Source organism: Notolabrus celidotus, chromosome 18 (genome assembly GCF_009762535.1).
Source record: "Notolabrus celidotus isolate fNotCel1 chromosome 18, fNotCel1.pri, whole genome shotgun sequence".
NCBI lineage: Eukaryota > Metazoa > Chordata > Actinopteri > Labriformes > Labridae > Notolabrus > Notolabrus celidotus.
Window position 1 is genome coordinate 15,209,246 of NC_048289.1, and position 17,150 is coordinate 15,226,395.

At 39.9% G+C, this 17,150-nt stretch overlaps 2 protein-coding genes across 2 annotated transcripts; one reads left to right on the forward strand and one right to left on the reverse strand.

The window, feature by feature from the left end:
* The first annotated feature begins 217 nt into the window (after positions 1-217).
* aldoab (aldolase a, fructose-bisphosphate, b) lies at positions 218-4,684 on the forward strand. The gene is made up of 7 exons (XM_034708111.1): positions 218-333; positions 1,614-1,732; positions 2,518-2,784; positions 2,910-3,070; positions 3,497-3,755; positions 3,888-4,087; positions 4,250-4,684. The coding sequence occupies exons 2-7, from the start codon at positions 1,621-1,623 to the stop codon at positions 4,340-4,342; spliced, it is 1,092 nt and encodes a 363-aa protein (XP_034564002.1). The 5' UTR covers positions 218-333; positions 1,614-1,620; the 3' UTR covers positions 4,343-4,684.
* A 1,481-nt stretch (positions 4,685-6,165) lies between these two features.
* fkbp10b (FKBP prolyl isomerase 10b) lies at positions 6,166-17,014 on the reverse strand. The gene is given in 12 exon segments (XM_034708093.1): positions 6,166-6,550; positions 6,552-6,620; positions 7,396-7,559; positions 7,933-7,989; positions 7,992-8,074; positions 8,167-8,356; positions 10,409-10,554; positions 11,015-11,204; positions 13,279-13,424; positions 13,621-13,810; positions 15,986-16,131; positions 16,238-17,014. Coding segments are annotated over 12 exon segments (1,698 nt in total). The 5' UTR covers positions 16,435-17,014; the 3' UTR covers positions 6,166-6,430.
* Positions 17,015-17,150: the final 136 nt, after the last annotated feature.

Here is a 17,150-nt window from a genome sequence, read left to right on the forward strand (position 1 = left end):
TAGTTATTTGTTCGAAGCTCTGTTCAGATTTCTACGTGTCTTCCTCACTCTAACTGCCTCTTATTATGTCACTCTCTGTGCCATTCACTGGGATACTCTTTGCCCTTTTGCTGGCTGCTCACAACCGAGCTGCTGCAGCCCCCGTCTCTCTGAATGTCACGAGCTGTCTCTGGTTGCGTCCTGTTCTTTTTTTAGCTGGGCAGCTGAAATGTGAGGGGTCACAATGGGAGGATAAATACAAGGGCCAGAGGACTGCAAAGGCCGTCGCAGACGAAGGCCGGATCTACTCCTTCTCCCTCTCTCTTCTCTCAGCTCTCCTCCTAATACTCAAAGGTAAAAATATCACATATGACTAAGATGAATGCATTTGAAAGTTTTGTGCTTGTTTTTTTTTGCCACCTGTTGAACATTTTTTTCTTTCAACACATAAAATGCATGACATTTCACACATGAGCACTGTGATGTTTCACCCATTCTTAACTGAATATGGCTATGTGTGATAAGTGTGACTTTCAGATTACATGACTGCTGCATTCAACACACAGCCCACTGTCCTCTTCCCGACCTCTGGTAGAGCAAGAGAATGAAAGATATAATGTTTCAGTAAAAAACAAAAAAAGGGATGCTCGAGTTGCACTCTACTTCTCATCATGCATGAAAATTCTTCATCAGCATAATGTGCTGTCCTGTTTTGTATTTTCACACATCACCTGCACTATTAGCAGTTGCACTTAGACACTTCAGTGCATCACCAGCTGTTGCAACACCAACCTTTATCTGATGTTAAATTTCCATTGCAGTGTTTCTGAGCAGGCGGAGGTAACTCAGTGGTTTGACTAAACTTTTCTCACACCTGTCTATATTTGTCCAGGCTGTTTACATCATCTTCCTCTAGCCCTGCATGTTTTCTTAACTGCTTCTCTTTTCAGTGATGCTTTTTTTCTAAGCCACAGGTCTTACACTGCAATGCATATGAACACTTTATATTTAGTCCAGCCTATTGATAGTGGGGGCACTGGTAGGGGGGGGCAGAGTGGGAGGGTTAGGTAGAGGAGGTGTTTGGGACTGAAGAGCAATGAGGGGGAATGGGTAGGGTAGTGAGGGGGGAGTGAAGAGGAAGGAAAAGGTCAGGGATAAGAGGCTAGAAAATGGAATAGGTCAGCCACATGCTTGTCGTGACTTTTCAAGGGTGGGCAGATACATGAATGGTTGGGATGGGGGGAGGGCAGAGGGCCCTCTAACACTGGATCCAATGTTTCTTTAAATGTCGTGCCTGGGGAATAGTGTGTAAATCCAGCATATTACTTTCTGTATGGTACTGGGGCAGCTGTATCTGCAACAACTGCGTTCACTCAGTCACAATGACCTGCAGAAGTTTCAACAGACAGACAGCCGACTGTGTTGTCGAGTTCTCTTTCACCACTTCCTTCCCGAGGTTGACTGAAAGTGTTTAATCTATTCGTCTGTAATTTTCCCATACGTTTTCACTGCAAAAACCACAACCTTCAGAGGTCGACAGTCGCAGCTTGGTTTTTGTTGAACTTCTCCCCTTTAACAATTGCATATCTTAACCTCTTTGTCTCACCCGTTGTCTTCCTGTTTCTTCTTACTAGAGTCAGGATGCCTCACTCATACCCTTTCCTCACTCCTGAGCAGAAGAAGGAGCTCAGTGATATTGCTCAGAGGATCGTCGCTACTGGCAAGGGAATCCTCGCCGCAGACGAGTCCACTGGTAAAGAGTTTCAATAAATCTTGAATCATTCATTAAAGAGGAGTAACTGTCAATAAAACCAATTGACTTTGCTTGAAAGTCAACAGGGATTAAAACCAAAAATAAGCACCTTTATTTGAAATATAAATAAAGTTTTAGAGGAGCCCCCCAAATGGTCTTTTGAAAGCTCCAGATCTAGGGCAACAGATATGACGTCTTTACTGCTTTGTATGGGTCGCCTACTGTCAAGTACATTTCAGTACAAAAGAATCTACCAATTATTTTCAGAACCAAATAAAATATAATTTAATATGCAATATAGCCAGTTCCGAGACAATTATCATAGGAATTGTTATTTTTGATGTGCTGCATCAAAAGTTGCAGCTGATAAAGCTGGAGCTCATTCAAATTTACTTTAAATATTTGTCTGAATTATTGGCATATTGCTGGGTAGCCTGAGAATTCCTCTACGTTATAGTGAAAACTACTGACACAGTATCATAATTTATCGGATTTTGCATAATTTATGTTCTCTACATTCCAGTGGAGGCAATAGTAGTTATATCGCTACTTTCAAAGTTTTAGTGGGGAAACGCAACAAAGTAAGCTAGGGTTAGCTTATTTGGGTGATATGACGTAAAAAACAGTGTTATGAGATTGTCAGACATCTATCATAACCAGGGAGAACTTAAATCCATGAGATAATGGATAGTTTTACTAACAAATGTACATTTCTCAAGGATTTTTTTTTCAGTAAAGCTGTCCATTATTCATCCATGTCTGTTTATCTTATGTTCCAAAACTAGGCAGCGTCGCCAAGCGCTTCCAGAGCATCAACGCTGAGAACACTGAGGAGAACAGGAGGCTGTACCGCCAGCTCCTCTTCACCGCTGATGACCGCATCAACCCATGCATCGGTGGAGTCATCCTCTTCCATGAGACCATGTACCAGAAGACCGACGATGGCAAGCCCTTCACCCAGTACCTTAAAGAGAGAGGCATGGTAGTGGGCATCAAGGTCGACAAAGGTGTTGTCCCCCTGGCCGGAACCAACGGCGAGACAACCACCCAGGGTAAGAAAAAAAAAAGGTTTCATGCATAGACTGTGTATTCAATTACAGTAAATGGCTTCAACACATAAAATCCCTCCATCTATTATTACCTATAACTTATATGGTGAATCTGTGCTTGTTCTCAGGTCTGGATGGACTGTATGAGCGCTGTGCACAGTACAAGAAGGATGGTGCCGACTTCGCCAAGTGGCGCTGTGTGCTGAAGATCACCCCCACCACCCCCTCTAAGCTGGCCATCATGGAGAATGCCAATGTCCTTGCCCGCTATGCCAGCATCTGCCAGATGGTACGGCATAGACAGATTTTGAAAGTGCTGTGAAGTCTTGTCAGATTTTCCAACATGTTTCTACTATGGTAGACTACTTTTACTAAGTTTTCAGCTGGTAAAAAGGCAATTCAGTAAGTCTGTTTGGAGATTGTGTATGTTTCATAAATTTTCAGCATCAATGCTGCTTTTGTTTCGCATGAGTTGGTCTTATTGGTTTTCTCACTTCCTGTTTGGGCAAAGCTGAGATGAATACCTCTTGAAACCTTAAACCCTGCTTCTGCAAAGTTCAAAGAACTGTGTTAATCCTCACTGTAATGCAGGCTAAACAGTGCCTCTTGTTACAGTTAATGTTTCACTACATTGCAATGTAGAAATCACAAGTATTATCTGCGCAAAAAGTATTTTAAACATGACTACTATTTAGACTTGTTTTGTCTTCCACAGCACGGCATCGTCCCCATCGTGGAGCCTGAGATTCTCCCTGATGGTGACCACGACCTGAAGCGCTGCCAATACGTCACTGAGAAGGTCTTGGCCGCTGTTTACAAGGCCCTGTCCGACCACCATGTCTACCTGGAGGGCACTCTGCTCAAGCCCAACATGGTTACTGCAGGACACTCCTGCTCACACAAGTACAGCAACCAGGAGATTGCCATGGCAACTGTTACTGCCCTGCGCCGCACTGTGCCCCCAGCAGTTCCTGGTGAGCTTGATGCATACCAAATGATCTTACTTTATAGTATAATCAATGAGCTATTGATTGAATAGTTTGTAGTATTTTCATTAATATGTTTACAAAAGTGCACTGCTGAACTCTCGCTCTCTTCCTGTTCAGGCATCACCTTCCTGTCTGGTGGCCAAAGTGAGGAGGAGGCCTCCATCAATCTGAACGCCATGAACCAGTGCCCCCTGCACAGGCCATGGGCCCTGACCTTCTCCTACGGTCGTGCCCTTCAGGCCTCTGCCCTCAAAGCATGGGCTGGCAAGAAGGAGAATGGAAAGGCATGCCAGGATGAGTTCATCAAGAGAGCTCTGGTACGGCAGAATAGAATGTGAATTGAATGTCGAAACATAAAAGAAAAAGTGGTGTTGCACAGATTCTGCAAAACATCTTTGTTCAGAAAACTGTATGGATTGTGATCATCAAACTTCAGTGCTCTATCAAACATTTAATACTGTCTTTGTTTCCCCTTACAGGCTAACAACCAGGCCTGCCAGGGCAAATATGTTGCAGCTGGAGGCAGCTCTGCTGGTGGTGATTCACTGTTTGTGGCCAACCATGCTTATTAAGCATGGAAACTCCACAATTTATTTTGCACCTTCTCCCCACCATCTTCTAAGTCACCGTGGAAAAGGCCGTCTCATCACAGGCGCTGCCTAACAGCACTTTTATAGCGTCTTGGTAGAAAGTAAAGGAGAAAGACAAAAGTAAACTTTCCTTGGGGTTGTTTCTGAAGCTAGGAGATCCTAAAAAATGTTCTGCCTCCATTCCCTTACCTTTTCTTATTGACACCTTTTTCAAGTGAAGATTACCACAAAGTTTTTACACCTTGTACTTTTTTCCTTGGTCTGTTTCCAACAAAACAGTACGTGATTTATACTGATACCATGGAATAAAGTATTTACCCTTGATGTTTGGTGTTATTTGATCCTTTTTGGCAACACTACTTTAAGGTCCATAAACCATAATGATGCTACTGTTAATTATACATGTTTAAACAGGATGACTTCAAAATTAGCCAGCTGACTTGTCATGGCCACCATTATCACTCCCTGCTTAGGCTGGCTTTCAGCGCCAACATGCTGGTAGAGCAACCTGATGAATTGTAAACTGTAGTGACAGAAGTAGTGTCACTGCTGAGTCAAAACCAAATGAGCTGTAGTAGGTCAAGAAATATCTCTAGTCATTACTTTGCTACTGGAGTAGTGAACAGCACTTCAATTGCATTTGAACGCTATGGGCTGGGGATGATTTCTTCAGGTATTTGTCAGCCCCTTCAGCATTGTCAAGGAAGCAAAGTTAGATCCTTTTGAAAACCACATTCCCATCAAAAATCCCCCCAAACTTCCCACGTTTCCATTAGAAATTCCAATTGAAAATATTCCAAAATTCATGAAAGTTTCTGAAATTGTCTTAAAAAAAAAAATCGGGAAAAAATCCTATAAGTTCTTTAAAAATGTCCATTGAAAAATTTCCCCAAATATCTGTTGGTATTGGAAAATTCCCCAAAAAATTTGCAGAAGCAAGAGTTTCTAAAAATCCTTGTGCAGTGGGGTGCAGTAAGATGCGGAGAATTTCCATATAAAATTCACCGAAGTCTACATAAAAAAATTGGGAAAATTCAAAATATTTATAAAAGCTTCTATTATACCCTGAAAACTACATTCAACTTTGCAAAAATGTCCTGAAATTTCAGAAAACTTCTATTAAAAACCCCCCAAATAATCTGAAATGATCCTAAAAATGTCTTTAGTAGTCTCATGTGGATTTGTTCACGAGGGCAGGGAGCATGCCTCATATTAAAACCATGCCATTCCTAACCCCACCCACCTGGTGGCCCACCTGCCATATGACTGTTGTTAAATACTACTACATTGATTCCTATAGATGAGAACTCATTTCACTCTATTCAAAGTTTTGTTGTTTGTTTATCTCCATGACATAACTTCCCATTTTGTGTGACACATGCAAATTTGAATGACTTGATCAGAACAACTTGTCATTGTTGATGTTTCTTCTAGCTGTAAACAGACATTGATGTTGATCAGATAAACAACCTAAACAGTAAATATGCAAACCAAGTTTTGTTCCAGCTAAAATATATAATATATATATATATATATAAATATATAAAGCTTTAAAATATATAGCTATATATAGCTCCTCAAATATCCCATTTTTTGCCACTTTGCTGATATGACTGCCAAGTTTGATATGTTTTGAGTTATTATTATTATTATTATTATTATTATTATTATTATAAGCTGCCTTACATGTGATTTATTCAGAGACATTATAATAATAATCCCTTGCATTATGATACTGCCCTTGCACCCTCTATGCTCAGGCTCTGAAAATGTATCTAGTATAAAATGAAATAAAAGAGCCATTCTAATTTCTTAAAAACATTTTAATCAATTCCGCTTTTAGAGACAAATAAAGGTGCTTGTTTGGTTTTCTGAAATACAACAATAAAAATCAAAACAACACAACACTCTACAAAAACGGACCCTTTACACAATGTTCCATCATTCAAAGGACTGTTCAGTGTGGTGCAGAAGGTACTAATCATGATACTGCGTGGAGAAAGTCTCTCATTGCTTGTTTTTGTGGTGTTTGGGTTTATCCCTGAGAGAGAATTAAAGCGTTTGTCCTCATCACAGCTCATCATGTGCTTCCCTCTCCATGTCCTCGTCTACTTTCAGTTTCAGTTCCTCAGCTGTGATCACTCCGTCCTTATTTCTGTCCTGGTTTTGGAACATGTCAACAATTACCTGAATCCATGATCATTCCAGGCTTGACACGACCTTTGCCCTCTGCCACCTGCAGCTTGATGAACTCGCCAAACTGAAAAGTGTGAAAGGATAAAGGAGCAATTTCAAGACGTTTCAAGAATGTGAGAAGTAAGCTCCTTTAAAACTTGGATAAAACCACAACCAATAATTCTCCTTCATCCTGAGCGATAACCCTATTGGGTTTTGATGATTGGCTCCACTGATAACAGTATGGTCAACGGTGGTGGAAGGAAATAAGGTACATTTACTCAAGCAGTGTCCTCAAGCACCCATTTGGTTTGTGCTTCAGTGGATTTCTAAATGTAAACTACTTCAGAGGGAGATTTGACCTTCTTTACTCTACCACATTTATGAGTCTTACTGTAAGAGTTGATTATTACAATACATGCTCATCTCTGGAAAATGTTTCATAAACTACAATTTGAGTAGACAATAAAAAAAATACTTGGATAAGCAATAGTTGATCTATTGGTAAATTAAACAAAAGTACTTGTGCCTCTACCAAAAAGGATAAGAGCTCAGTGGAGAAACCCACACTATCAGGCCCTCATAGCCTGGAAATAAAGTCAGATGGGTATAGATGGGCAGAGAGCCAGTGCATTACTGGGTAATCTAGTGGGTACCTCCCTTCACCAGTGCATCATCAAATTAGCGCCACGACACTCGAGGAGGCTCAGCAATTAGCTCTGTCATCCAAGAACCCCCCCCTCTCCATGCAAGCTCTCACCCCCTCTCATAGTCAAACTCAAAAAAGGGAATAAAAAGAGAAAACAGCAGGGAAGGACGGATGATCTGTGGTTAATTCTTAACGAAAGAAATTATTGTACCTCCTCCTGGGGCACTTCGTTGTTCTTGTTGACGTCAAGGGCTTCAAACAGGTTGGCAGGACTGTCCTGGAGCCACACAAACAGGTAACCAGGCGGCACACCTCTCTCAAAGCTCACCATTTCAATGTCAAAGATGAGCACGGCACTGCTTGGTACACCAGTGGCTAGTGGAGAGAAAGCAAGAAAGATATCTGAGATGAGTGTGTGATCAAGTGTGTGGCAGTTATCATCACTAATGAAAGAGCAAAATGAAGATCTATTCAAAAGAGTGTACGAGTGTTGCCTGATAATAGGATATTATACAATCTCCACTGCAGCAAGTCATAATTGGCATGAAAATATTATAATTTAAGTATCAAATTCAAGTATCAACACCTCCAGCAAACAACTAAAGGTTTACATTTTTACATGCAGCCTATTAACAGAATATACGTGCAACAAAACCAGGTTCCCTTTTTTCTGTTAGAAGACAAAACTTTCTTTTTTTAAATGAAGAAGAGTGCACTTCTATGTTTTGTGTCAAAGCAGAAGTCTCACCCCCTTTTTCTCCGTGGCCAAAGTGAGGCGGCACCGTTATCAGCCTCCTCTCTCCACACACATGCCTCTCAATCCCTCGTCAAGTCCATCAATCACCTTATCTGCGCCGAGCACTGCATCCTGAAGGTTCTCGTAGTCATGTCTGAGGATGAAGTTGATCAAGTGCACAGCAAAGTTTATTTCGTGTTCATGTCACTTTGCAAAAATCAGAGTGCAAACGTGTGTGTAACTCACGAGGAGAAGAGAGGTGTGCCGTCTACCAGGGTGCAGTTGTAGTGGTAGCGGACGAGGTCGTTCACCCCAGTGGTTTCATTACACGCCTCGGGCTTGTGGATGGTCTGGATGTCCACGCTGTCATTAGGGTTGTGGAAGTCGATGACATGAATTTCAAACACCAGCACAGCAGAAGGGGGAATGACATTACCTGCAAAGAGTGATTAAAGTGCATCATTTATCTGTAAAGGTTGCGATTAAGTAAACTGCTGATTGGTTTGATGCAAGGGTTGCGAAACACAGATGAGGGGGTTGCAAATGTCTTTAAAAAACACAGAAAAATGTTAAATTGTCTAAATTAGCATATTTGTCAATTATTGTAACACTGTACACAAAATAGAAGTTGAATTTGGAATAAAACTGTGCAAATAAAAAGGATATGTTGTCCAGTTTTCTGTTTTTCTTTGTTGCAACCATAGACTGTATATAAAATGGACGTCATCTTCGTCACATAAACAGTCTATGGTTGCAACATGACCCCTGAAGTGACTATGAGCATACTGCATAAAGTGAGGACATTGAGATATGCTGTATGGGTGACACAATTGTTTTAATGTGTATAAATATGTAATATATCTAATATGTAATGAATATATGTAATGAATATATATGTAATGTATGTGTATAAATCTATTGTGCTTTGGCAACAACATGTCTTTGTTCATGCCAATAAGCAAATTGAATTGAAAATTGAATACGGAAGAGTAACAAAAGTAGAGTTGCAGCAGATGTAATCATAGCAACACAGGAAACACAGTGTGTATGTGCAACCTGTGCACATAGAGCGCTTATATCCTGCAGACCAGCAAAACTAAGTATCGGCTTTGAGGCAGTATGAAACACACAGACACACACAGACATCACCTGTGTGTCTGCTTGTTTATGTAATATTGTATGTGCACTCACTGCTACACACTTAACATGAGGATAACTATTCTGCCCTAGTCTGTTTTCAACTACTTTAAAAAATATTATGTTGGTTTGGCTTTTGTGTTCTTTTGTGTCATTCTGATACACAATTGTCTGACACCATTACTTTGAAGGTCACAGGCTGAAAGGTTTGGGAACCCCTGGTTTGATTGATCACAATCACTATAAGTCAATATATGATTTCCATCTAAGTGCTACTAATGTGCAGTGTAACTGTCAAGTGCTGTTTCATTTGTTTATGCAGTCATAGGGAGACCTCTGCTGGACATTTCGGAAACTGATCTTACTACAGTGTAAATACTTGTTGCTTGCAGGATTTGACATAATTTCTTAATTTCTTATAATTAGCAACACTGAATCAGAGCAATTCACTGCTAACTGGAGGAAATGGGTTAATTTTGTAACCCTCCATAGACCGGATTTTATTTTCACTGCTTATTAGTTGTATTGTATATTTTAAGTAAAGAAAAGACTACGCCCTTGTTGTACATAATTTGCTTTTAGTTTCTGTTATGTTATTCTAATTCCGTTGGTATATATTTGATTTTGAAATTATGATTTCAAATCTTATGTGGAGAATGTAGAGATGATGTATATACCATGGAAGTGTTTAATGCAAATTTAAATAAAAATAATAATAATAATAAAAATAATAATAATAAACAACACTGTAAATAACAATGCGTTTTGTTTGTGATAGTTGACTAATCATGAAAACAGGCTCCAATTTACAGTTCTATCTTTACTCCTGTTGGACTCCATAAAAGTTTGTAGAATGAACTCTTTCATTACTGCCTCACTGAAGACATTGGCTTGACTTGAGTATGCAAGCTTATTATGTGTGCAGTTTCCACAGGTGACCATGAATGTATTCAATTTGTTTTGGTTATGTTATCTGATTTATTCAGCTTGTATATATATATATATGTTGTAAGATATGTTTATTTTTTACCTCTTTCATTTAAATTTAATTTAAATTTAATAACTTTTAATAATTGTTCTTTATAGGCTCTTGTTTGCTTAATATATTTTTTGCACTGTCTACTTTGCTACTGTGACACTTGAATTTCCCTGTTGTGGGACGAGTAAAGGACTATCTTATCTCTTATCTTGTTATGTTATCTATTTTTGACAGATTTTCTGTGTCATTTTTCCTGGATCACAGCATTTTGTTATGACAGCTGTAGAACTGGACTGTTTTCATTTAATCAATTTAAATCACTTCAGTCATACAACTTCCTGCAAGCTACATGAAAAAACTACAGTAGCTTACCTGCTCCCTGGTCTCCATATGCCAGATGAGGAGGGATAGTGACTCTCCTCCTCTCCCCCATGCAGACTCCCAGGAGAGCCTGGTCCATGCCTGCAATCACATACCCCATCCCGATGTAGGTGTTGTATGTGGTGTTCCTCTGGTAACTGTTGGCAGACAAGAACAACATTATCTCCATCTAAAAGCTAAAAATACAACTTCTGGCAATGTATGATTAATTTACTGATATATCAATGCACCCACTAATCTATGTATGTCACCACAATATTGGGACTGTCTGTTGTGTTTTTGTCATATGTCTGTTAGTATGTTGTTGTTGTATCTTGTCTGTTGCCACTTTATTTGTGGGAAATTGGACCCCCTATTAAAAGCTTTAAATAGCTTCCTTGGGGTCACCCCTTACCACACATCCAACCATTGTGAAAATGTTTACTGAAGATATAAAGATGTATATCTTTTACAATGTGTGTGAATGAACAAAACTAAACTAAACTAAACTAAACTAAAACAAATACAGTTTTATTTCCTTTATTAGATCCTTTATTAAATCACATCACATTGTGACATGAACCCTGGAATAACCCATTTCTGGGACATTATTTTTACCTTGTGTCAAAGGTCACTCCGTTCAGGAAGGTGCCATTATAATGGTAACGGACGTAATCACCAACCACAGACTTGCGTGTGCACGACTCAGGCACCACCTGATCCGCAACAGTGAGGTTATCTTTTGGATTATGAATGTCCACCAACAGGACATCAAAGACCAGGGTTGCCTGAGGGGGGATCTCTGTACCTGATGGAAAGGTAGAAAACTTTAATTATCCCACCTGTTAACATCTATTTATGTTACACAGTCAAGTACTTGCTAGATCTAAGCTTGTACTCTGTAACACAAGAATACTTCAGTTCCATAAAGGTAAAAAATATTCTCACGGAAGAATACTTGGGTATTACGAATTATTCTATTCAAAAAATGTTAAATTTTTATCATTTTAAGAAAGTCATTGAAAGTGTTCAAGTTAAAGTGAACACTGCATTTAATACTGTTAAGTAAGGTTTTGCTCTTATACTGCCCTCTCCTGGTCATTTAGCAGAAGTGAAGTGTGGCGGTAGACTGCAAAACTAGAACAAAATTACTTATTTTGGTTTGTTTGAGAACCTCTGAATTTAGTCAACTGAAAGCTAGCTTAACTGTTAGCTAGCGGCCAGTAGTAGTATGACTGAGCAGTTTCATTGAGGTCCTGTTTTATGCTTTATTGTTTGTGTTATTAGGTTTTTTAATTCTTTTTGGAGTTTGTGCTTAGTTGCAGTTTTACAAAAATGTAAATCCTTCAATAAATGTCAAAATAAGCCTTGTGCTTATAGGCTTACTTGTGTTTTAGCTACAATCACATGACATGTTACTGATGAAGTAACTGCTCATTTTAATTTGCCAGTGCCTTTTATTGTTCTTATTTACTTTACTGTATTTCTACCATAGACTGTATAAAATATGGACGTAGTATCCGTGACGTCACTCATTTGTTTCTGAAGCGCTGTTTTGAGGCCAATCAGCAACGGCAGCCATAGTGCTGCTGTCGAGCGATTGTGACGTAGAGGTGGGCTTTTAGCCTCCTAGCCAACAGCTACAGTGTTCCCGCCTGTCAATCAAGTCAGCTGTGCCTCTCATTGGAAGACTCGTAATCTCAAAATCTTCGAAATTGCCGCGTTAGAAAAAAATCCACCCCCCGTACAGTGTGTGCCGATCGAGAAATGAGCTATCCAGACTACACTCTTCTTTTGTACCAGGCTGTAAACAAGTTTATTTCTGCTGTAAAGATCGTCTTTTTTGAATTGGTATGCATGTGGTTTCTGGTACTTCCGTAGCCAGCCTCAAGCGGATCCTCGATGAACTGCAGTTTTTAGCACTGCCACATTGGACACATATTTTTAGACCGGAGGTTGCCGCTTGATTTCTACCTTAAAGCTACCAGGTGGAGTTAAACCTGAACAAAATAAGGTCTTGTTGCATTCATAATATCTCCTGACATTCTTGAAACCTAATAAACATGATGAATGAATTACTACCTTATGATTGGCACAGCTTTTTTGTTATTCTAAATTTGGCATTGTTTACATCCTCATCTAGCTAATGTCAACACACATATTTATGAAAACATAGCAGGGGATGCTTTAAATACTTTACTATAAAGAAAACATTATCAATGTATGTTATTCAAAATGTTCCTCTGTGATTGGCTGTTGATTCCCTCTCCTTAACCCTCCTGTTACGTTGCGGGTCAAATTGACCCTTTTTAAAGTCTATTCTAGAAAATATATGCCTTCCAAACCAGCTAAATGCAGCAAAAAAAACTAGGCAGCATGTGACAGAAGAGGTGTCGTGTTCATTTATCAACATCACTTCATAAAAAATAAAACTTTAAAATAAAATTAACAAAAATCTTTGTCATGTAAAACTATCGTATTTATATTTAGGGCTTTCCAATGTACATTAAAAAAGTTTTAACATTCATTTTAATGAAAAACAAGTGAGTTATCCTCAATGAACCATGATCTGTGAGAATTAAAGAACACCAATGGACTAAATCTTGATTTAAATGGTTAGTAATGGAGTCAAAAATTTGATTTAAAAAAATGTGTATTGGGATTTTTGGGGGTTTTGACACTTTTGGATAATTGAATATGCCCAGGGTCAAATTGACCCAGGAACATCATTGCTGTTCCAGAGAAACGAACATAACAGGAGGGTAAAATCATTATTATATCAGGATATAAGTGCAAAGCAGGAACACCGAATCCCCTCCCAACTCTTTTTTATCCTTATCATTGCACTTCTGAGTATCACTTTTACTGTAATTTGGACTGACCTGATCCTTTTTCTCCATAGGCTTTGAAGGGTGGGAGGACGATATGTCTGACCTCACCCACGCACATGCCCAACAGGCCTTCATCCATGCCTTTGATCAGCCAGCCTTCACCCACCAAGGAGTCGTGGGTCTGCTTCCTTGTGTAGCTATGTAGGGCTCATACAAGCGCAAAGTAAAACACACAACAAACCTGGATAACACAATACACACAAAATCTGTCATTCATGGAGAAGTCATCATATAATCTGATACATTTAATTTTCTCAGAGTTAAAATTGCTGATAATCTTGTGTATTGATTTTCACATGAAATCCCTTCACCGACTCTGGAGTCATAATTCACCTAGAGTCGAAGGCGGTGCCGTCGAGCAGAGTGCCGTTGAAATGGTAGCGCACGAAATCAGTGCGCATCACGGAGCGTTCGCAGTTTTTGGGAGTTGTGACGGTTTTTGTGACAATCAAGTCGGCTTTGTTCCACACATCCAGGAGGTGGATCTCAAACACGAGGGTGGTATCAGGAGGAATCACATCACCTGTTAACATGGTTAAACGAAAGTAAGAGGGGCGTACATAACAAACAACAACACTGTAATGAACACCCACCTTTAATGAAAGCTTTTGTCAACTGACACCTTACACCGAGTTGTAATGAGGTTATAGCTCACACAGATACCTGTAATGAAGCACTTTGATTAGAGACATGAGTATTGGTACTCTAAGTTGGTTAGACGACTGAATTGTTCCAATGCAAACAAGATGATAGTATTTAAAGGTGACATATTATGCTCTTTTTCATCAAAATATATTGGTCTAAGAGGTCCCCAAAACATGTCTTTAAAGTTTATTGCTCAAAAAACACTTTGAAATCAGATTTTGGCATGCCTGTAAACCCCTCTTTTTCAGCCCTGCTCAGAACAGGCTGTTTTCTGTGTCTGTGCCTCTAAATGAGAATAAGCTCTCTGACCACGCCCCCTCGGGAAGTGGATGTGGCCTCGGCTCTCCAGCACATTGATCGAATGTTTACATGTTGGCTGAATATACACAGCTGCTCACAGACCCGCGTTACTTCAACCCTCTGAATTTGATCCAGAATCTGATCCTGACGGAGAGGCGCCTGCAGCAGGACCTTTCTGAAGGATTGGTCACAGATTTAGTGTTTCTTGTTGTTTTATTTGTCAGTATGTCGACGTGTGTCTTGGTACACAGCGACGAATATGTAGCTATGTGGCTATGCTAACTAGCGCTAGCACTTTTCCATGAAAAATAAAAATCATCCACTAGATCTTCAAATCTGCAGACGTGGGGAGTAAAACCGACCTTTGTGTTTATTAAGACAGCCTACAACTAGCATGCCTCCCTCTAAGCTCCTTGTTAGCACACATGTGTGCAGGTAATGAAAAACGGAGGAGGAGTTGAGTTGTATTTTATACAGTCTATGGGCTGAACAAGCGCCGAGCTCTGACTTTCGTTACAGACCGGATGTCGTTATGACGTAAGAAAAACACTGAAAACTGAAACGGCTCGTTTCAGCACACATTTACAGAAAGGTGGAGAAATCAAAACAGGGGCAGAATGGAATTTTTTCATTTTCGGGGGGTTTGTACACATGCCAGGGAAACATATTTCAGGTAGAGAACCATTAAAAAGTAAATTTTGCATGATATGTCACCTTTAAGATAACTTTCTTAACAACTTCTTTATTATTTTCATTAAACTTGGTGCATATATTCATTCATTTCTCCAACTTTTTGGGGTGATCCTTTATTATTTTTGCTCCATCATCAGGTCGAAAATGAAGATAGATGGTGCTTGATGGGCAGCTGGAGCCAGCACATCACAGGGTTTACCAAATAGTCATCTCTCCTCACCAGTGTTTTGTCAACTTAGGCCTGTGACACTTCAACAGTTGGCTCCAGGGTACCAGAAACATCCTCTTCCATGCAAGCTCTCATCTGCCTCTATGCCCTACTCTGACATACTCAAGAAAAGAGAAGAGACTGAGAGTCTCTATACAGATGTAAGGGAGCAGACAGGAAAGGCAGCGCCAGGGTGAGATGTTTGCACTAGAGCAAACCCCCGCTGGGGTAGTCTGTACGCTACACCTCCCCCTACTCCCCCACTTTTAATGAGGTTAGAGAGGATGTAAGAATTTAGCTCTAAGGCGCAACTTTACTTTGGTACAGATTTAAATTGCTGACAAATCTGTACATTTACAGTCCTACTGTTAGAATTTGTTTCACAGTTATTTTATATTGCCTCAACACTTTTGGACAAGAAACCTTAGAAACTGCACTTTAAAGTCCTAATCATTAGTCCTCTCTTTGCTGCCCCAGAAATCTGAATTTCTATCCTTTGAGTATTACCATAACCTAAATTTCATATACACCAGTAACCGTCTGATGATTTGTAAATTGAACTTAAATAAAGTTTTAAAAACTAAATCTCTAAGACAAGGTGCAAAAACATGCCTTAGCAGCTCATAGTAGTACTGTACCAAACTTTTATTATGAAGCAAAGAGACATAAAAAAGTGCCACATGGACAACCTGCACCCTTTTGGGCCCAGAGTCTCATTCATAAGGAAACTCTCCTGTGCTGCATCTAACCAATGCAAACACTGAAACATCTTCATGGATCTGAAAAAGACAGATGCAAAACTCCAAACCTCCAGTGATGCAGAAGTTTTCGTTGTACGACTACAGTATTTACCTGCACCGGTGCTTCCGTAGGCCAGGTGAGGAGGAACGGTGATGGTCCTGCGCTCGTTCACACACATGCCCTGCAGACCTTTCTCAACACCCGCAAGGAGCCGACCCTCTCCGAGCAGACCCACCTTAGCCTCCCCTTTCTCGTGGCTGTGGAAAAAATAAAAACCAAATGGATCTCACAGACAGAGAAAACGCGAAAGTGCAACTATAAAGAAATGCAAACCGTAAAAACGCAGATAAAATGCAATCTTACCTGGAATCAAAAGTTTTCCCGTTGACAAATGTGGCGTTATAGTGATAACGGACATAATCTCCATTTTTGGATTCTCTAGCACAGACTTTGGGGATGACGTTTCTTTCCACGACTACATCTCCGAGCACAGGACTGGGGTTACACTTCACGGAAGACCACGCAAAGAGGAGGAAAAAAGCTACGCAGCAGGAAAACATCTTTGCAGAATTACGCGAAACTGAAGAAGGAGATTAAAACAGTTGCCCTGTTAAAAAAATCTATCCACGAAATGAATGAATGTTGGCCTGCAGAGCTTTGCGCGCTTTACGCAGAGAGGGCCGAGGCTGCAGATGTTGAGCAGGACAGCGGTGACTGAAGGCTGTAAACGTGGACAATCTCCAGGTTGCAGAGAGAACTTATTCCAATGGGGAAGGGAATGTCTGAGCTGGGATTGGGCAGCGCCGCTGTCAAGTTGGCAACAATAAGATACAAAATGTTACTTCCTTCAAAAAATAAAATAAAACACAGAAGAGGTGGTGTGTAATCAAGTACGATCACGTGATTGATAATCTCTAGTGGAAAAGTCATCTGTACCGGAATTTGGAATATCGTTCCCTTTTAAAAAATGTATATGACCTGGTTTAGGATGCGAGATTTTATATGAGAAAAAAAAGAAATTGCTTCTTTTATTTTGAAAATAAAATGCCCTATTGTTCGGCATGTGGATTGCCTTAAAAACACCGCCGTAGGCTACAGATGCAAATCACAGACATCCGCCTTTCTGGATCAACTTCTTCTTACAGCCGTAAAGTGGCCTGGAAGCCTCAAAGTTTCAGCATTTTCATTAATGCTGTAAAAATAAAGAACATTTTTACCATACCAGGAAAAAACAGCTCGGTAAAGGCAACCACTTCAAGACGTCTGAATAAATGAA